Genomic DNA, 21463 nt, shown 5'->3' on the forward strand with positions numbered 1-21463 from the left:
TTTGGTCTTTCAAGTATGCAATTTTGCTAGATTATATCTTCATGATGATCATTTTGGGTTCATAGTCTCAGGTATCCTTAGTTCCCTTCAATGTACATTTTAGTATCTGTTCTATTTTCTGCTTGACTGTTTGGTTTTCTTCTTAAGGGATTCTCTTGTACACATATGGAAATCTCCTTGTCTATCTTAAGTATTTGTTACATTCACCTGTATCTCTTCTAGTTTAGTTTTTATTTCTGAATTAATTTCTTCTGATTTCTTTCCTGAGTTCCATCAGCTCATTTTTGAGTTTGTGCAATTGCAAAATAATTATGTTCTTTCATATATATATATATAGATATAGATATAGATATAGATATAGATATAGATATAGATAGATAGATATAGATATATTTAAAATGTTTTTTTAACCTTTACTACTCAGTTTGAGTTTTGTTTCTAGTAGTGTCTCCTCAAATATGCAGTTTTTTCTTGGGAAGGAGATTTGCTTCTCCCATTTTGTAGTCTTGAGTTTGGATTTTCTAACTAACTCTGTCTCCTTCAGACATGACCATAGATTCATATTTATACACCTCCTGTCGAGTGGGTAAAACTATCCTAGTTTTAGTTGTTTCTCCCATATTGGCTATTGTTCTTTCCAGTGAATACCGCTTGGCTGTTTGGGCCTACCGTAATAAATTACATAAACTTGTTGGCCTAAAACAACAGAAATCGTATTCTCTTACACTTTTGGTAGCTCCAGGTATTTCTTAGTCTGTGGCAGCATAACTCTAGTCTCTACCTTTGTCTTCATGTGGCCTTCTTTACCTGATGTTCAGTCTTCCTCTGCCTTTTTTTGTAAGGTCACACGTCATTGTCCCATCTAGGTAATTCAGAATGATCTCAAGATCCTTACCTTAATTATATCTACAAGACCCTTTTCCTAAATAAGGTCCATTCTTTGGTTCCATTCTTTGGTTCCAGATGAACGTATCTTTTATTCAGGGTTGATGCATTATGGGCAGTCTGTTCAGTTACATGCCCTGCTATTTCCCTTTGACTTTTTCTCTGCAGATTCTGATGTTGTATAAAATTTGTTGTTATTAGTGGTTTGTCTGTCCTCACTTTTATTTGGGGATTCATAGGGATACCTTTTCAACTTAGTTTTTTTTTTTTTTTTTTTTTGTAGTCCTGGGAATTGAACCCAGGGCCTAGTGCATGCGAGTCTCGCACTCTACCAACTGAGCTATACCCGCAGCCTGTCAACTTAAGTTTTGTTGTTAATATTGCCCGTGTGATATTCTATTTTTTTGGCTTGCTCTCTGTCTACATTTTCTTTTTTCTGGGGAGGAGAGAATTTAGGGGAGATTTCCATATCACTTTTAAATAAGGAAGAGTTGGATAGTCATTTAAATTTTTCCTTCATAAGTTTTCTAAAGGATTTTTCAGATGGAGATGTTCCCCATGGGAACCATGAAAGTGTAAAAATCATACGGTGTGTTTAGGAATGATTTGTAAAATCTTGATCTCATTAGGCCACTAGTCCTTGACATTTTGTTTTGTTTTTTTTGATATGAAGTTTTGTTTACTGAATCTTAACTAGTAAGGTCTACCAGAATTACCTGAGAACTGGTGAAAATCAGATGCCTGGAATCCTTTCCTCCCCACCCCCAGATTTTTTTTTTTTTTTTAAAGATAGAGAGAATTTTTTTTTTTAATATTTATTTTTTAGTTTTCGGCGGACACAACATCTTTGTTTGTATGTGGTGCTGAGGATCGAACCTGGGCCGCATGCATGCCAGGCAAGCATGCTACCACTTGAGCCACATCCCCAGCCCCCACCCCCAGATTTTTTAAGAATCTTAGGGTGGGGATGATATAGTGTCAGTGTAGGTAGTTAGGGACTTTGCTGCAATCTCATCTGCTGTAACTGCTATATTGTGCAGTTATTTAAGGAGGAAAGCAATTTGTGTTTTGCCCACAACTAGTATAATGACCTCTTTGTTCCCAAGATAAAAATTATTCTCTTAAAATGATTCATGTTTGATACTTTCAGGGCCAAAGATTTCTATTATATTTAGAATTGCCCTCCCACATTTATTAACTTATCCAACAAGTATTTGTTGTGTACCTTTTAAGTGAGGATACAGCAGTAAAGAAATACATATATGGTCTGGTCCCTGCCTTCATGGTATACATGGATAATAGTGCAAACAATGGAATAAGATTTTAGATGTGCATGGAGCTATGAAAACATACAATAAAAAGAGCTCATATAGTGTAGGACACAGAGAAAGTTTTCTGGGAAGATTGTGTTCAAGCAGTTCCAGAACAAGTTAGCAGGGTAAAAAGAGAAGAATGTCCTGGCAGAAAGAACATACTTAGTTTTGGAATATGCAACAGTTGAATGTAGCTATACCCAGGGAGAATTTCTCTCATTGGAGACAAAAAAGGATGAAACCAAGGGAAGGGAAAAATATAGAAGAGAATAACAGCCTTTACTGAGTCTTTCCAAAATATTCAAGTTAGTTTTTATAGAAAGAGCAACTCTCATTTTTGTTCACATTTCATCAGTTTCCATTATCTTCTATAATTATAGTAACACAAAATGCACAAAAAAGGAGCTTTGTGCTTAAATACAACTGACTTGTGTTAAACTTGACTGTCACTTGATGGGAGCAGAAATGAGTGGCTAGAGTGTTTTCCCATATATAAGAGTTGAGCTGGCATTGTGACCAGACAGAACTCATACAGAGGGAATCAAGAATTTTTGTTTATTAGGCAAGGTCAAGTTGGTCAACATCTACCATAATTATAATTTTGGCTTATTGAGTGAGATGAGGATGGAAGGAGGTCAAGGTCAGAATCTCAGGGGACACCACCAATGAAGGGACAGGTGATTTCAAGAAGAGCTAATTAGAAATTATTTCTTTTTAGGAACCTCAGTTTTCAGATTTTGAAGACCTTGAATTTGATTTTCATATTTATACTTTGAGCAGCCTTGCAATTTTATTTCTCTTATGTTTAACCTGAATTTTTTCAAAGTTATTTGGCCACTGCTGACCTTTTTCATCTAACTCTAATTCATATTCTTCATCCTTTGGAACAAGTGGGAATGTACTTGGAGAAGCCCTGCTGTGCAGGCAGAAAGGAGCAAGGAAACGGATTTAGGCAGGGTGAGTCAGATGATTGGCTTTAGGTTTAAATTTATATATACATTGCTTTTCAGCCTTTTGGCTAAGATCAAGTGTAAATTTATATATAAATGCCGGATAGGAAAGATTCCAGAAAGGAGTGAGATGGGATGGTTGGGGGACCAACTAGAGACTCCTAATAGTCCAGGAGAAAGTTGATGGAGATCTGAATTCAGGTCATGGTAGAAGAATAGAAAAGTGACAGTTCAATGTGTATTTTAGGAGAAGTGACAGGATTTGGTAGCTGGATACGAGAAGAAAGGAAAGAGAGTCTGGGAAGACTCTAGTTTCTCTGTTTTGGTGACCAAGGGGATGAGTTGTGCTGTCATCATGCAGATTAGGGGATTACAGTGGTAGGTGAGGTTGTGAGAGGGAAGATAATGAGTTTGGTTTTGGACGTGTAATATAAGGTGTTTAGGTGTGTGTGATTATTAGCAAGAGCTTAGTCATACAAATTTGGGTCTTGGGATAATGGGTAGCACTGAAAAGAGGTTTGGAAGTAATACATAGTTAAAATCAATTCTGGAGGATGACCTCATCTAGGTATAGTATAAGAAAGGAGAAAGTGGGTCAAGGAGAGAATTCTAATTTAGATAAGGGAAGCCAGTCTTAAGAATATTGATAAGAATAATTTATCAGGTGTCTGTTAGATAACTGTCTTTTATTTCATACAGCAACAACAAAAAAACTTCCATGAGGGCAAGTGTTACTATTCCTATTTTATGAATGAATGATTTGAAGTTCAAAGGTAAGGTCATTAGCTCCTTGTCCTACATGTAGTAGGTGGTTATTGAGACAGTGGAGTCTTACTAGGACCTACACTGCCTCTTGTAAAGAAGACAAAAGAATTAAAGAAATAAGACAAAAAAGAGAGTGATAATATGGTATTCAGGACAGGAACATTAAAGGAACTATTAGCAATGTGAGATGCTATTGAGAGATTAAGAAAGGACTGAGTATTCTTTGGTACCCTTGGATTGAGTAGGAGTAAGGGTTGTTGATGGTGCCACAGGCTTGTGTCAGAATTTTTCATTGTGGAACATAGTTCCCATGATTGATTATGTCACTTTTCCAAGTTGTGTTTTCATTGAATAAATAAATGCTAGCCTGTGATACCTAAAAAGAAGAAAAAGTGACAATTTTCTAAAAACTAAATAGTTTTAATTCTTGGATAAGACTTATGAGAAAGGCTTTTCTTCAAATGTAAATAATTCAAGTGTACCAGTGATTGGGAAGATGATGTAGTTCTGCCAGTTAGCTGTAGTGGTTTAGACAGGAAAGGGAGGGGAAAGAGCCTATGTGCAGATCACATCACTGCAGAGCTCTGGTGGCAGGCTGCTGTGCTGACAAAAGCTGAGTCAGAGAAGAGGAAGACTGCACTATAGGCAGTCATGGCCCAATTCAGGCTTCTAGACTGCATGATCAACCATAATTGGAGTTTATTGTGCAATCTGTATTGTGCATGGAGTGATCAGGTTTGTTTAATAAATATGTGATTTTGCTTTTGAATTTAAAACTGCTGTAATGTATAGAGCAAAGTGAAAATGCTAGCTAAGAAAGCATTCTTCTTGTAACAGTACAAATGTAACCTTTTAAACTACTACTTTTTGTTGGAATGCTTCCTTAACATGCCATAATATAAATCTAATGATCTGAATTACTCTAAAAGAATTAACTGAAGTAGCACAGATGAGACTGTTTGTAGAGTGTTAAGTTGTGGGGGAAGGGAGTTGGAATAAATTACTTACATAATAAAACTAGCAAATAATAAAGTAATACAATTGCAAAAATGCTAATATCTTTGGAAGTGTTTAATATTTTGTTTATAAGACAGTAGGCAAGATTTTGGAATATCTTGTTTTTTATCTGGCTTTTCATTTATAATGAAAAAAATGGTTCTTGATTTCTTTCACAATGGGATCATACTGAAGTTCTTTTTTGAACTTTTTCTGTTATTAGCCAAGCTTTTGAGAAAATACTTACTTTGCAATGAAGAAAATTTGCTGGGTATATTTTTACAATAGGTATCTGTTTTTTGAGTGTTCTTCTCTAAGGAGCAAAACCCATATTTCTCTTTTCAATGTTGTTATCAGGAGCATACTGCCTTTGTAATTCACAAATAATATTGTACATATTTAGCATAATAGCCTTTCTTATATAATACAAAGAAACATGGATGATAGCTTTTGTTCCTCTCAATATTGAATATTTTAAAATTATGAATTAGTTCCTTCATGGGTTATTAACCATTTTGTGGGCATTATCTTCCTTATTAAAAACATTGTATTTTTTGAAATTTAGAATAAAAACTTAATTTTAAAATATTATTCAAAGCAATGAATGATAAATGAAACATATGAACCCACACTTTGCTTCTTCCCCCATTGTCAGTTCTTCCACAGCCATGACAAACTTCTTAGTATATGAGACTTGAAATTAGTTCCAAGTGGACCTTTGGCTCTCTGAAAGTTTTCTGTATGTCTTATTCTTTCTGTTCTGGAATTGTTAAAAATAAGTTTCATAGTTGAGCCTGGGGAAATTAGAGATGGAGAAGATCATTGGGTCTATATTTCTTCCAGTGTAAGATTGATCCTTTAGTGCACTTTATTTAATATATAGTCTTCTCCCTAATGGATTTACATTACTGTAAAACTATGGATTTTTGAATAGCTACTAAGACAATAAAAAAGGTAGATACTGCAGTTACTCTTACAATTAAAAATGCATATATCAGAATTCCAACAGAGCTGAAACAACAACAACAAAATTTTTGTATGTTTTGTAACTGCTTTGTAGCTATTACTAAGCTCATTAGTCTCCTCATCAGAAAACTTTCTACTAAACCCTTCCTCATTCTGGCTAATGCTAAAGGAATATATGAGTTTCAGTGGATCCAAGAGATGAATTGATCCAGTGAGCCAGCTAATAGCAAGTGCTTTGGGATATGCCTTTGCTTGGGGTTTTGCCATGATTGCTATTGCTGCCTTCCGTGTGGTTTAGATCTGACATTAGGCCTTTTAGCTCTTAGCATCTTTCAGAAGAATTTGCAGAACTTAGCAGAAAGTAAAAATATCATGTGACAGTATGTCCCAGGACTTTGGTGTCACTACTTAAAATTATTTGGGGGTCATAAATTCAGTACCTTTTGGACTAGATATCGGAGAGGATATTGTAGATATTGGGGATCATAAAAAAGAAACTTGAAAAAAGTCAGTTGTCATAGATTAGGGGCTGGTGGGGACTGCAGATAATGGGAGATTAATCTTTAGGAGAAAAGTCCAGTTTCACCTCTGTTGTCATATGTGTGTGTGTGTGTGTGTGTGTGTGTGTGTGTGTGTGTGTGTATAAAGCTAAAATTTTGGATTTTTATGTGAACTTGTCTTAATTTTTAAGTGAAGACTAATTCAAAATAGTAGGCCCTAAAGCAAAACACATCTGATAGTCAGGCGTGGTCTAGGCTTCCAGTGTATAATTTCCGATTTATAATAAGACTTATAATAGCAGTTGATTCCTTTGAGTTTCACCAGTGAAACTAATCAATGCCCAAGAATGCTGCTAGTTAAAAGCTGATGGTATAGGTAGGAATGAAGTATGGGAGAGAAGGAAAAGGAGTAAATAAAAAGGTGGATGAGGAAAGAGGGAGGCAGACTGAAGGAAATAAATGAAATGATAAGGGAAGTATGAGAGTGCTACCATACTGAGAATGCTTATCAGTATGGTATGCTGAGGACTCTGATCAAGGTTACCTTACTTATTACATTGTTGTAGGGAGGCAGGATAGTGCTATAGTTGAGTGCACATTTTAGTGCCTAAGAACTAAATTCAGGGCCCAGAGATGACCCTAGCTCTGTGGTGGCTGTGTGACTGGAGCATTGCTTCCTCATCTCTGATAGGACTGCCATTAGGGATTACTGTGAAGATTAAAGTGAGATAGCCAGGAGTCAGCATTTAGCACAATGTCTGGTATACTAGGTGCTTGGTATATGTTTACAAATTATTATTACCATATTCTAGATTGATATAGTATGTAGAGAAGTGATGTTATATGAGATGTATATTAGAAATAAAAATAATGTTAAAATTGTAAATGAAATGCTTGATCACTTGTAAACATTAGAAAATATAAATTAAAATTAGTTTACATAATTTAGTCTTTCAAATATGACTCCTGTTAATATTTTAACGTGTATACTTCTAGTTTTGTCTTGGTACTTTTATATTTTCTAGTTTTTGTGTTTGTATTTTACAAATATAAAAATCGTATTATGAACATTCTTCCAGTTTTGAGGCAGTCATTTTTATTGGTTACATAATTGAGAAGATTTTCATATTTTAATCACATAGTTGTTGGATATTTAAATTGTCTAGTTTTGCTTTTTTTGTGTTTTGCTTTTATAAAGTGGAGATCTTTTTGTGGTGAAATTTGTTTCCTCTTTATGATTATTTGCACTGGATATTGTCCCAAATGAAATTACTGGGTCAGAGTGATAAAATTTTTTATTCTTTAAATTTTTCAATTTTTTTTTAGTTGTAGTTGGACACATTATATTTATTTTATTTATTTATTTTTATGTGGTGCTGAGGAATTTCAAATGTTCTTACCAGTATTTAGAGCTAGTGCTGAAAGTTGGGAGTGGAGTTAGATACGAGAAATTGAGCATCAATGTTTCATATGTATAATTTATCCCATCACACCAGTCCTTGGTTTTCTTTCAGATTCAAATGACAGTTGTTTCTATGTGTGTATAGTAGCCATATGTAAAAAGAACTCATAAGGAATACTGGGGGCCATTGCATTACCATTCTTTGTGTATATTTCTATATGTAACAGCCTAAAGTCTATTTTCAGTTTAGCAGCCAGTGTAATCCTTTAAATATTAGAGCAAGTTATTCTACTCAGAGCGCTCCCCCCCCCCCCCCCCCAAAGAGAAAGACTGCCAGTATCACTTGCATAAAAGCCAAGGGCCTTCCTTCCTTATCTCCCTTACCTTGTGGACACTTATGTTTCCCCTACTCATTCTTCAACACACTGGCCTCCTTGTTGCAGTCTCAGGGCCTTTGCACTTTCCCTCTTGAAACACTGTCCTCCCAGATCTCGGGTTGGCATGCTTCCTCACTTTCTTCTGTTTTTTATTCACATGTCCCCTTTTCAGAAAAGAGTTTTGTTCAAGTTTGTTTTAAAATGTTAAGAATGGAAAAATAACTGTACCATCATTTTCTTTCTTTTAAAGAAGGTAGTAAAATGATTGGAAATTTTTATTTAACAGAAATGGTCATTCTGTATAAGTTCATTTCTGCTTTTCTTTTGTAGGGAAACCACATGGAAAATTGAAAGAGCTTCTTCATAGACTTTGTTGTTCTTATGATCCTAATAACGATGAGTTTCCTTCTACAAACTATTTTTTCCCCTTCTTTTTTTTTGTTAAGAGAGAGTTATTATCTGTTACTGAGAGCTGTTAAAATGCTCTTGCTTCTAATACCAGTGGAAGGAGGCATTAAATTCAAAAGTTAGGAAGTTGGGAGTAGGCTTTTGACATTTAGGGAAAAGTTTTTTCTTGCTATTCTTTGTGTGATCTGGGGAACAGCATTACATGCATACTTGGGAGCCTCTAAGATATGCAGACTTTCAGGTCCCACCCCAGACTTTCATAATCACAACTGCATTTTAACCAGATCCACAGTTGTCTGTACTGCATATTAAAGCTTGGCCTTCAAAAATGGAAAGAGTTTTAAAGGTTCTTATTTTCTATTAAAAAAAAAAAAGGTTAAAGGAGATACTTAAGTTTACTTCTTATTTAAATATTACTTTACATTATAACTTTAATTTAAAAATTAAGGTAAACATAAAAGTATTATGTTGTTATCACTTACCATATTATTTACAAATTATATTTATAGAAAAACTTTTTTAAGTGGCCAAATTTTTCTCCTCCTATTCTATCTCTTTCTCTTTTTCCCAGTAACTGGAGAAGAGTGCCTCAGTCCGGCTGGGCACAAAATCACGAGCCACTCAAGCAGGAACAAACTTTATTTCCAAAACTCCCGTGAATGCCACACATGCGGCCTTCTCCCGGGACACACTACTCCAACAGGAAATCCTTCCTCCAGAATTCCCTCCTACCGCACTTCCCCAACCAATGGGAACTCTCTGGGAGTCCCTTGAGAGCTCCAAAGTAGCAGGCCAAGGCGGACAGCAGGGGTCTAATCTCCAATTGAATGCATATCTTAACTTAATCATAATCATCTCAATGACTTGCTGGCATCACCTTTCAACCAAAAATGCCATGCCCAAAATGCCATGACAAAAATGCCATGTGTCATTCCTACTTGGCTATGGCTCTCAGCAGAAGAACTCAACTTAATCCAGAATACTTGAACACATAGAAAAAGATCTCAACTTTTGATGTTTTACAATATTTCATTGTCAACAGCGAGAGTGTTTAATTATTGTTATTTTAATCAGTTAGGAGCCTAAAATGACTTAAGGCTAAGGACCCTGAAGGTTTTGAGCTTTTCCCTTAACTTGATCTCCAGGATGGCCTTTGGGTAGCTTCATGGATGTGATTCTGTAGTCCTCTCTTCTCAGCTCCTTGTGTTCTTCCTTTCTCTGTGGACAGGAGATAGGTAGGTGATATCAGCTGGAAGCAGCATGGGAAAAACTTGCTGGTGGTGAATACAGTATTCGCAAAAACAATTTTCCACAGGTAAGGTTTGCAGGTGACAGTGGGTACATGAGAATTAAAGGTCTATTCATCATTGTTAGGAGAAACCCAACCAGACCACTTGCGGATTTCACCAGTGATACTTGGGAATTATTGACGGAAAGCTTTAGAATTACCGCTGTCAGAAATACTGGCCTTCAGCATAGGAGGAGAAAATACCTACAATTTACCCCATCATGCTAAATCTCTAAGACAATGATGAAAAAGGCCCCAAGGGAGCTCTAGTTCAATATTTTGTGAGATATTCAAAATAGGTCACATTTAGTGAATACTGTTAACCTCCTTTAGTGTTTTATGATAATTATGTGGAGATGATTTTATTGATACATTCCGGTTCTACACAAGAGGAGACTGATGAAGTGGGCTAAGTAATTTGCCCAAGTCACACAGCTTAGAAGTTGCATAACAGGATGCTGACCCAGCTGTTTGAACTTCTGAGTCCTGCTCTTAAAGCCCATACTGTACTGTCTCTATACTTAGTATAGTATTTTAAAATACTATATATAGTCATCAGCTTTTCAAACTAGTAGTTCTAAAGCTACGTTAGAAATGAGTAAATATTAAAAAATTTTCTAGGTAAATATGTAATTAATTATATGTTTATATAAATTATGTATCCTCACCCCCATTGATGGCCAATTTAGAGAGTAGTAGTGAACAGTAGACTGAAAGGGGTAAGAGTAGGAGCAAGGGAAAGATATGGTGGGAATGTCTGGAATGATAGACACATGCAAAAGAGAGAAGGTTTTCTCTTTTATTGTAAAAGAGAAAAGGTTAAAGAGTAGTCTAAGAAAAGTGGGAAAACAAAGGGAAATTAGTAATTATGGAATGATTAGTAACAACTGAGTTTTAGTTGCCTTTTATAATGTTAATTTGTTAATGAGTTACTTGCTTAGCTTCTTCTGTTACTGAAACCTTAGCATTGCTAATATATATGCATAAACATTTGAGTTATTGAGCATGATATAAGTAATATAAACATGGAGCAAAAAGTTCAGTGTTAAAGTTTTAAAAATGGTGTCATTAGTGACATTTAACAATATGCATAATTGCTTTTGAGCTGAAATGTAGTTATTGTTGAATTCTAAGCAGTTTGCTTATCTAGTTCATAATAAAATGGCTAACACCAAGCTAGCTGCCTCTGCATCTATAATGTTGAGGACCCACTAGCCTTGTTGTTCGTATTTGGCCTATTCATTTTCCCTGAAAACTCTGATTTGATGGCTGAAGTCAGGTTTAAATGAATAAGGAAGACAGAGTGGAAATATCTGAGGGGGTGGAAAAAGTAGATTTCAAGGAGACGGTCTAAATGGTGTGTTGATGAATGGAATGGCAGGCCAGTCTGGATTTCTTGCAGAGAATTGAACTTTACTGCAAGGAGAAAGGCACTTAAAAACATTAACTTTTGAATGTTACCTTCTTCCCAACTTTGGGAAAAAGAGTTTTTAAGAAGTCACAAAGTTTAGTGGAAAGAGTCCTGGGCTAAGAGTAAAAACACCTATATATTTCCTGTTTTGCCACTACTTAATTGATTGATTCTGGCCAAATCTTAATTGTCTGGATTTTAGGGTGTTTTTTTTTTTTTTCCTTTAATGTATAAACTGATTTGATGATTTCTAGGCTTAATTCCAATTCTAACAAAAAGTAATTCTTAGGAAAGCAGGCTACACACACGCACACAAATACACACACTATATCACACACATATACTCACACTATATATATACTATATATAGTATGCTATGGTATAGGGCATGAAATTTTAACTGGATCTTGCACAAAGTTAGTCATGATTGCTTACATAGGGGTACCATTCTTAGTGACTTTCAGTTCAGAAGATGAATGGGAGAATTTTTCACTTCATACAACTTCATAGTAGGTTTGTTAAAAAGTGGCATGCATGGGCTGGGGTTGTTGTTCAGTGGTAGAGTGCTTGCCTAGCATGCATGAAGCACTGGGTTCCATCCTCAGCACCACATAAAAATAAAAAAAAAGGTCATTGTGTTCACCTACAACTAAAACAAATATTTAAAAAAATTGGCATGCCTGATTTTTCAATGGTATTGAAACATAAACAAATGTAGGACCTATATAATTTACTTGTTTTATCAGCAAAATGGCTTAGAATGCTTTCCCCTAAATGTGATAACTTTTACTCTCTGTACCACCCCTTAGAAGAAGATAGGGCTCAACTTATTAGGCTTTAAAGTAGGGATTAACACATACATCAAAGTGATAACCAGTATAAAGCTAGGGATTATCAAAAGATGCTGACTGAAAGGGAATGATAAGAACAGGGAGAAGAAAAAATAGCATAGGAAAACAAGAGAGTGTGGGTTAGTCAAAAAGTAGGGGGTGTGTGGCTCAATGGTAGAGTGCTTGCCCCTAGCGCATGTGAGGCCCTGGGGTTTGATCCTCAGCCCCACATAAAAATAAATAAATAAAATAAAGGTATTGACAAGTATAACTAAAAAATAAATATTAAAAAAAAAGACAGCTAAGGAAAACAAGAAAGTGGAAGCCTGGCCTCACTTTTCTTTTGCCGGAAAGCATGTCTTTATTTTCCATATTCCAAACCTCATCCTTGTCCCTTCACCACAATCCCCTGTACAAGACCTTTCACACATCTCTCAGTAGCTAATAACTTCCAACTACCCTGCTTCTCTGCACAGTTTGTGATTTGCCTCCCCTGGGACGTTTCCCCCCAGGCAGATGAGAACTAATAATGATGGGTTGCCTCTAGAAACAATATGTTTTATTACCTAGCTTCAGACCCCTGGGAGTCATTCTGATTTTGATATTCATTCCTGAATTTCAACTGTCTCTGAAGAGTAAATGCTGCTGCTTGACTTCTGCTGTTCTGTAATCCTCACATCCTCATTGCTCCTTAAGATGGTTCTGTCAGTAGTAGTGCTTTCCACTCTCAGCATTGGCCTGAAAAGGACAGTCAACACTGACCATCTCAGAGGACCCAGTGCTGCCTTGGTAAATAGAGTGTCTTCTTACGCCTCTGGAAGATCATTGTTAACTAGTTAATTTTGGGGTCATATATAGAGACCCTCTCTAGCATGTCCAATTCTTTGAGTCTTTAAATCCCTTCCACTATACTCTACCTTAGCAGTTCTGCCATCTATTTAATCCATTATGCTCTGTTGTCCTATATATGGGACACCTATGAAAACTTTAAAAAAAATTTGTAGGACCCCTATAAATTGCTCAATTTAAATTTTTATAGGTGTTATATATAGGATGATGGTACACAATGGATTAATATGGAATCTTAGTTTTTCAGGTTTCTTAGAGTGGTTGCAGTAGTATATTTGAGCTTCCATCAAACTCTTGCCTTAGTATTGAATCCTGTGACATGTTAGGGTGTCTCATCTTAACCTTAACTCAGCTTTGTAGTCTATCTTTTTTTTCTTTCTTTCTTTTGTCTTTTTTTTTTTAAATTGGAATTAGGGATTGAACTTTCTACTTCTAAACTATGTCCCGAGCTCTTTCCTTTTTTAAATTTTATTTGAGATAGGATCTTGCTAAGTCTCCCAGGCAGGCCTCCAATCTGCCTCCCTCAGCTGTGTATCATTGTGCCTAGCCTAGTTTTTTGTTCCCTTTTTCTACTATTCTCAGAACCACCCCTGGGCATACTCTCTCATATACCTGTGTATATTAGCTAGGTTCTTTTGGGATAGAATCCTTTTCCTTTTTTTTTTTGTTTGTTTGGTCTTGTTTTTAAGCCTTTTTAGGTGGGACCAGATCAACTTCAGGCTAATTTTGCCTCATTATTACCTGATGCCCCATAAATTAATGAGGGTTTCCCATTCTCATGGTGGGGGAGTAGGCACCATTCCTGGCCCTAAGTGAGTTTCAAGGATTGGTCCTTCTCATTCTTTCAGGGATTCTTTCCTTTTAGCTAGTTTTCACACAGGCTTGTGGGTATGGAACCCTTGCCTGTTCCCAGTGCTCCCCTTCTTCTGCGCTCTCTCTGTGTCTCTGTCTTGTCTGTCTGTCTGTCTCTCTCTCTCTGGAACTCTTTATTCTCTAGGATTCTGCCCTGGGAACTCGGGCTTCTCTGCCTGGTTTGCCTTTCCCTGAAGCAAGGGCTTGAACTTTTGGAACAGTAAGCTAGGACAGTTAGCCTAGCTCACTTCACTATTTTCAGGGTTCTCTGTCATCTGTTGCCTGATGTCCATCATCTGGAAGCTGTTGCATAGAGATATTATCTTGACTTTAGGTTGTTTTATGTGGCAGAGTATGTTAGTTATCTGTTGCTGAGTAACAGATTAACTCTCAAGCTAAGTGACTAAAACATTAACATTTATTATCTCAGTTTCTCTGTGGGTCAGAAATCCAGGCTCACCCATGTAGTTGATGGTAGGGTTGAGATCCTCTGAGACTGTTGAGCCGAGGGCCTCTGTTCTTAAACTGGCTGTTGGGTGGAGGCCCTCTTAATTTTTTGCCACTGTCCTCTCCTGAGGGTAGCCTACAACATGGCAGCTTTCATAAGAAGAAACAAGGGAGAATAACCAGATAGAGAATATGAGCGAGACAAAAGTCACAGTGTTTTGGAATATAACCTTGAAAGTGGCATCTCATCACTTTTATAGAATTTCATTTTTATAAGTAAGTCATTAGGTCCAGCCCACATTCTGGGGGAGGAGATTGCACATAGGCATGAATGCCAGAAGGCAAGAATCATGGTTGCCTTCTTCTTTTGTTTTTCTATAGTTGTGATTGATTATAATACATTTTAGAATTGAGAGATGTGTTGGGAATCTCCCCAAATAAGCTTTGGTTCATGGATTTGCCAGAAGGCTTACCAGATTCAGCATATAGTAGTGCTAAGCTATGATTTATTACAGTGAAAGACACAATGCAAAATCAGCAAAAGGAAAAAGCAGATGGGACAAAGTTCAGAGGAAACCACACACGAGTCCTTTCTCAGTGGAGGCACACAGGATGTACTTAATTCCTCCCAGCAACAAATAAGTATAGTAGTGTGAAGCATTGTGTAACAGTGAAGCTTATTCAAGAAAAGATTTTTAACTGAGGTATCTTCTGCTTAGCACACAAATTGTAGACTCTCGGGAGGAAAGCAGGTGTCCAGCATAAACTACATTATTTTCACACAGAAGATAGGCAAAATAAGCTACTTTTATCAATTAGAAAATGGTGGGAACATTCTTAAAATCCAAACTGTAAGACATTAACCTTCCTGTGTTCTAAGGAGAAAATCCACATGTGCTATGTTAACATTTTTGTGTATAAGATGGAAGGGGATTTATGTTCAGCTTATAATTAATAATAGTGATCAGATAAAATATTTTGCTAAATTTGTTCATTCTGAGTCTAGGTGTAATGGTGTGCGTAGGGGAAATGATAATTTCTAGGGCTTGGAGAGTAAAAGAACTTAATTCTCGAAGTAATCCCAACATTGAGATCCTAACTTGGGTTTAACAACACATACTTGTTCTGAGCTTAGGAGGAAAAAAGATGTTTCAGTGGTGAATTGATGTACACTATTTGTTATACAAATATTTATTCACCATTTGGGTTGGGCCTAGTTGCTATGCTAGGGAAGTATGGACTATAGAATGGTGAGTATATCTGTCTGCCATTTTGAGGATTATAATCTAGTGAGGGAGGCAGATATTAAACAAGTGAACACAGAAGTATATAATTACATAAACAGTTTCTTTATTAAATTCATTTTCTATTTATTCAATACTGCTTTTTATTTTTTCAAAAATTTTTTAGTTGTTGATGAACCTTTATTTTATTTATTTATTTATATGTGGTGCTGAGAATTGAACCCAGTGCCTCACACATATGAGGCAAATGCTCTACCACTGAGCCAAGACCCCAGCCTTCAATACTGCTTTTTACATACCTGCTTTGTGTTATTTTTCTGGCATCAACAAAACAAAGCCCTTGCCCTTGAGGACCCTAGCTTTTAATTAGGGCTTGGTAGGTGCCCAGATAACAAATGAATAAATGCATAATAAATAAATGTATAGTATTTCACACAATCCTGGATGAATTAAGGAAGAAAGGCTGTTTAAACACCTGCATTTCATTTAGAAGGGATTATAAAGTACAGTTCCTAAAATGGGGTAGGTTGGTGTGGTGAACTTTGAGAATTATGTGGCAGGGGCCTGTGAACAGGGGGAAGGTAATGAATGTGCTCAGGGGGCTAGTGAGTTTAGGACCTAAAGACGAAAAGGGTTTGGCTATACCTTCCAGTGTATTGGGAAGCCTATTGTGGAGTTTTTATCATGACAATTAGATTCATGTTTGGTTTCTTGCATGTTTTAAATAGAAATATACCAATTAAAAACATTTGTAAATTATGAATTTTTTTATTTTTTATATTTATTTTTAAGGTGTAGATGGACACAACACAATGCCTTTATTTTTATGTGGTGCTGAGGATTGAACCTAAGGATTGTACCTGTGCTAGGCGAGCTCTCTACTGCTGAGCCACAATCCCAGCCCTTGAATTTTAAAGAGTGAAACACCTGGGTAATCATTGTCTACATTAAAAATTCAGAACGTTAACAGCACCTTGGAAAGCCTCTGCCGTTCCCCTTATAGTAATTATTTCTCCTGTACAGATGATCACTATATATTGGTTTTGTATTTAGTCAGAATTGGAATGACTGACATTTCATATTTCTAGCTTATAAATTTCTAGTAAAATTTATAATATATTGGATTTGTATTTTTTGTGTTGTACATACTTTATAATACTTTAAGATAGTCCTCGCATAATATTCAACTTTTTGTATTTATAGTTATCTAAAAGTTGTTACAATTTTACCTTGTAAATGGTTTTTGAAGTTTCTAATTGCTCAGTCTTTGCTTTACTAATATTGTTGGGTCATAACTCTTTTAATTGGAGCATTTTTTAATATGTAAAAATATCTGTTAAACTGATTCATTTTTTACTTGCAGTTTCTGGAAATAAATTATTACATTAAAAGGCAGTTGTATTTATAGGACATAAATTATGAAAATTTAAAAATAATGCTTTCCAAAAGATTTGTATAAAGATTCCTTTAATTATTAAACTCCAACAATGTCCCTAAAATGTCTCTAAAATATTTTTTTTGATATCATGACTTTTCATGATTATAAAATGAATACTGTGCATTTGGAATATTTTACTTAGCTGGGATTTGAAAGAAAACATAATTGAGTACAACCTTGAAACAATTGTGTACTTGAAAGGGATATTAGGGAACTGTTCATTACCACATTAGAAATTGTCTTGAGGTAGCCTCTTGAATTTTCTTAAGGCCTGTCTTCCCTACAGGGAACTAGAGGATACTCTTAGCTCAGCTTTATGTCATTTGCAGTTGTTGGACTTAAAACATCTCAATGCTGAATCCACTATGATGTTTCCACAAAAAGTTAGGGAACATCCCAGTGCTCAGACTAATCAGATTGTAAGATAGTTATATCTTCATCCTGTGGGAGACTTGCTATCTCTTCTCCGAGACCTGGATTCCATCCACCTCCTTGGGTGATAAACCTCTAGGATATTTTATATTTTTAGCTTCCTTCCCAGTCCCCAGGGATTGTTGTTGGGGGTGGGGGTTCTACTAAGGTATTTTGAGACATTCCTGTCAATCCCCATTCATTAATTTTACATAGGAACTGTTCTGAATTCTAGTGGTACCATATAGTTTATTGTTTTATTTTAAAGAACCTGAAGACTGTATATTTTCCATGTTGTTTATATTAAAGGACCCTAGGAATAGGATGTTTCATACAAAGATGTTTAGCCTTACTAATAATGAAGGAAACAAAAATTAAAACTAAGAAGCATTTTCATTTTATCACTTGAAAAAAAATTAAAATAACCTTGTTTTAACTGGAATATGGTTGTAACGGTCTTATGCTGTCCTTGGGTTTATGATTTTGTTCTTCATTTGTGGACAGCACCTTGAAATTTTGTATCTAAAATTAGACAAAAAGTAACAATTGGAGCTAGAAACTCTGTTTTTAGGAATTTATCCTAATGTAATTATAGTTTTTCACAAGACACTGGTCTACAAAGTGGTTGTAGGAGTAATAATAATAGGAGTAGTAATACAAAAATGATAATGAATAGTACATAATTATAAAGAGAAGATTGAATAAATAAAATAGTTTGTTTATATGATTAAATACCATATGTTAAATACCACACATATAGTTATATATATTTTGATGGGGAAAGACAATTGTAAAATATTAAGTAGTTGAGAAGAAAAAAATTCCAAAGTGTACATTTGTGCATATTTCCATATGAAAAAAGTCAGGAAGGATATATACACATGTATGTATAGTTATATAAAAAATATGGACCTCATTTTCACTAAAGGGGAATGGTAAATAAGTTATTTCCTTTTTGCTTATATATCTCATGAATATAAATGATAAAAGAAAAAAAATGAAATGTTACCCATTAGCTGTTGAAAAATGAGATGTTACCCATTAGCTGTTGTCTTCAAATTACTAAAATAATCTGTTAATGGTGTGGTGTAGTGGAAAAGTTCCAGGTTAGAGACTAGAAAATTCAGTTGTAGTCCACCTGTGTCACTAATTAGCTGTGAGACCATCAGCAAGTCTCTCTGGTCCTCAATATCTGTATTTGTAAAATAAATTGGTTGAACTAGGTCTATGATTTTTAAATTTTTTAACAAACTGTTCAAATTTCCAAGGAAGTATCAGGATAGAGCAGGTTTCTATGTAAACTCCCCTGCCTCTGTCTCCAAACACAGCAGCTCTGTGTAATGGATATTTTATATATTGAGTTTCTGTTTTTATCCGTCTTTCATAGATTTGGGATAGGGGAAAGGAAAAGAAAAAGAAAACCTCATCTTTAAGATTCAGCAATTTAGGGCTGGGATTGTGACTCGAGAGTAGAGTGCTCGCCTAGCACGTGGGAGGTGCTGGGTTCCATCCTCAGCACCACATAAAAATATATAAATAAAGGTATTGTGTCTAATAGAACTAAAATAAATAAATTATATATATAATTTATTATATATAAATACATATAATAAAATAAATATATAATATAAAATAAATATAATATATTTATTATATATAAATATATAATAAAATAAATATATAATATAAAAATAAATATATATATAATAAAATAAAATATATATATAAAAGAAAGCTGAAAACATTAAAAAAAAAGATTCAGCAATTCTAGGCCCATTTGGTGCTATTCTTTTTACACTTCCTACTCAACAGTTTCATCTTATGTATCAGCATGCATTCCTGGAAATATCAGACTATAATGATCTGCATTCATTGACAGCTAATTAACAGAATGCTTTTACCCTAGCAGACATAAAGAACTGTATTTTTACACATGTGCAAATCATTTCAGCATCTTTTATGAGTTGTTTTTCCACCTAGTCCTGAATCATTGGAGTACTTTTGTCTTCCTGACCTATCCTATTCTAATTTGGACTTTAGTTGAATAGCTTGGATCACTAATTTTTGTGTAATTTTAGGCCAGTTACTTAGCCTCTTGGAGTTTCAGTATTGTTTTATAAGATGGTGAACGACCAAATTGGATTGTTATCTCCAAGTTTTCTTTAGCAGTAAATTTCTGTGAAATTATATAGTCTGAGGTGGTAACTAATGAAGTTAGTTCACTGTTAACATTAGTTGCTGTTATTGTTGGTGCTACACTTGGAATTATATTTGGAAAACATGTATTTTTAACAAGATGAGTCTCTAATGCTCTAGATCATCATGGTGCTGTTGAACAGTGAAAGCACCAGATATGGATCTGATCATTTGCTTGATACTACTTGTATATGTTCAGAGGGGATTTTATTCTTTTATTAATAGCTAGGATAAACTGAAATTTAAGCCTGACATTAAAGTTTGATTCCTGTCTACCCAACGGATAAGGAGATAATTGTTTTGAATTTGAGGATACAGTCTGTTCTTTTACTCAGAGTAAATAAGATTTTATTCATATCACAAAAAATACCTTTGAAAATATTTCCACTGTATTACCTATGATATATAACTTCAAGAAAATATGTATAAGAATAGACATATTTACCAATTTCTGTACCTTCGCCTTTTTAACATGAAACAGTGCTGTATGCATTTACCATCTCAGGAGAAAAATGAGGAAATATGTAAATAGGAACAATTCCTCAAAAAAAAGTTTTACAGTGATCATTTTCTTTCTTTTTTTTTTTTGTTTATTTTATGTAAACCTTACTCATTTAATTCGTATAAATTTAATCCTTTTTTTTTCTTTTTTCTTTTGGTATCAGGAATTGAACTCAGGGGCAGTCAACCACTGAGCCACATCTAGGCCCTATTTTTAATTTTATTTTAAACACAGGATCTCACTGAATTGCTTATTAGCACCTCACTTTTGCTGAGGCTGGCTTTGAACTCGAAATCCTCCTGCTTCAGCTTCCTGAGCCACTGGGATTATAGGTGTGCACCACAATGGCTGGCAAATTTAATCCATTTTTGAGAGTCTCCTTTCTGTTAAGGTTTTGTGTTGGGCACTGGAATAAAACTTGAATGTCTTCAGGAAATTGTTTTGTGATTAAAAATATTGTTATAGAAATGAGTAATTATAATTGGTAAAAAGTTGTATAACAAAGGCATTCTTTTTAATAATGGACCTGGGAAAGTGTTTCTAAGTATCGGAGTACAATGGTTGGGAAGTTTTTTGCCTAAGTTTTTGGTACTGAGAAAAATATTAGCTCAGAAAACAATATCAAAACTGATACAACTTCTTAGCAGGCATATGCTATACAACATTGCAGCCTGATGTGGAAAGTTGCTGCTGCTTGAATGCATGTTCACTATGGGAAATACATGAGTTGTTTAGGAAAAAAATAAAAAGCTCCTATTTCCAAAGATTCTGTGTGTATGGGTATGTGAGATTAAAATAACTTGGATCATATTGTGAAGTTTTATATCTTCTTTTTTCCTTAGCATTGTACCTTGTGCATTTTCCCATGCCATTGAAAATTTTTCAGTAGCTATATTGTAATTAACAATTCCTCTTTGTTCTTGTTGGACATTTAAATAGCTTCCAATTAGAGTTTTATTGTACCTTGGGATGAAGATCTTATGATTTTTGCCCTGTTAGTATTTAGTTAACTTGCTTAAACAGTGTAAAATTTATGTTTTTGAATAGATAGTGCCAAGGAGGTCTACAGAAAGATTGTACTCCTAGTAGGAATGTAGGAGATTGCCATTTGATTTCATCTTGAATGATACTGTGGGACTCCCCCCCCCCCAATTAATTTTAGTGTAGTATCTTTTCTTCCATGTACTCTCATACAATGATACTTTAGAAAAAAATTAATGTCATATTGAATAAGATAGTTCTATTGGTACATTATTATATCTGGAAAAGAAGAGGTTTGCATGTTTAGCTCTCTTCTTGCCTTTAGGATGTTACATATTTACAAAAAGATAAGAAAGGAAAAAGCAATTGAACAGAAATTTTAATCTTGTTAATATAGAACTGCTACATGATTTGTTGAGGAAGAAATATGTGAATGGATAAAGTTACATTAT

At 34.9% G+C, this 21463-nt stretch overlaps 1 protein-coding gene across 8 annotated transcripts in view; it reads left to right on the forward strand.

The window, feature by feature from the left end:
- Positions 1 to 21463, forward strand: part of Arhgap21 (Rho GTPase activating protein 21) — a 136874-nt gene that overhangs the window by 21727 nt on the left and 93684 nt on the right. For 4 of the 8 annotated variants that reach the window (XM_076832272.1, XM_076832274.1, XM_076832279.1 and 1 more), the window contains exon 1: positions 4565 to 4648. The exons of the other annotated variants lie outside the window; for them this stretch is intronic. In XM_076832272.1, coding sequence (XP_076688387.1) covers positions 4565 to 4648 — 84 coding nt within the window. Of the gene's footprint in view, positions 1 to 4564; positions 4649 to 21463 lie in introns of those variants that run through there. 8 annotated transcript variants of the gene reach the window in all.

This window comes from Callospermophilus lateralis, chromosome 13 (assembly GCF_048772815.1).
Source record: "Callospermophilus lateralis isolate mCalLat2 chromosome 13, mCalLat2.hap1, whole genome shotgun sequence".
Lineage (NCBI taxonomy): Eukaryota > Metazoa > Chordata > Mammalia > Rodentia > Sciuridae > Callospermophilus > Callospermophilus lateralis.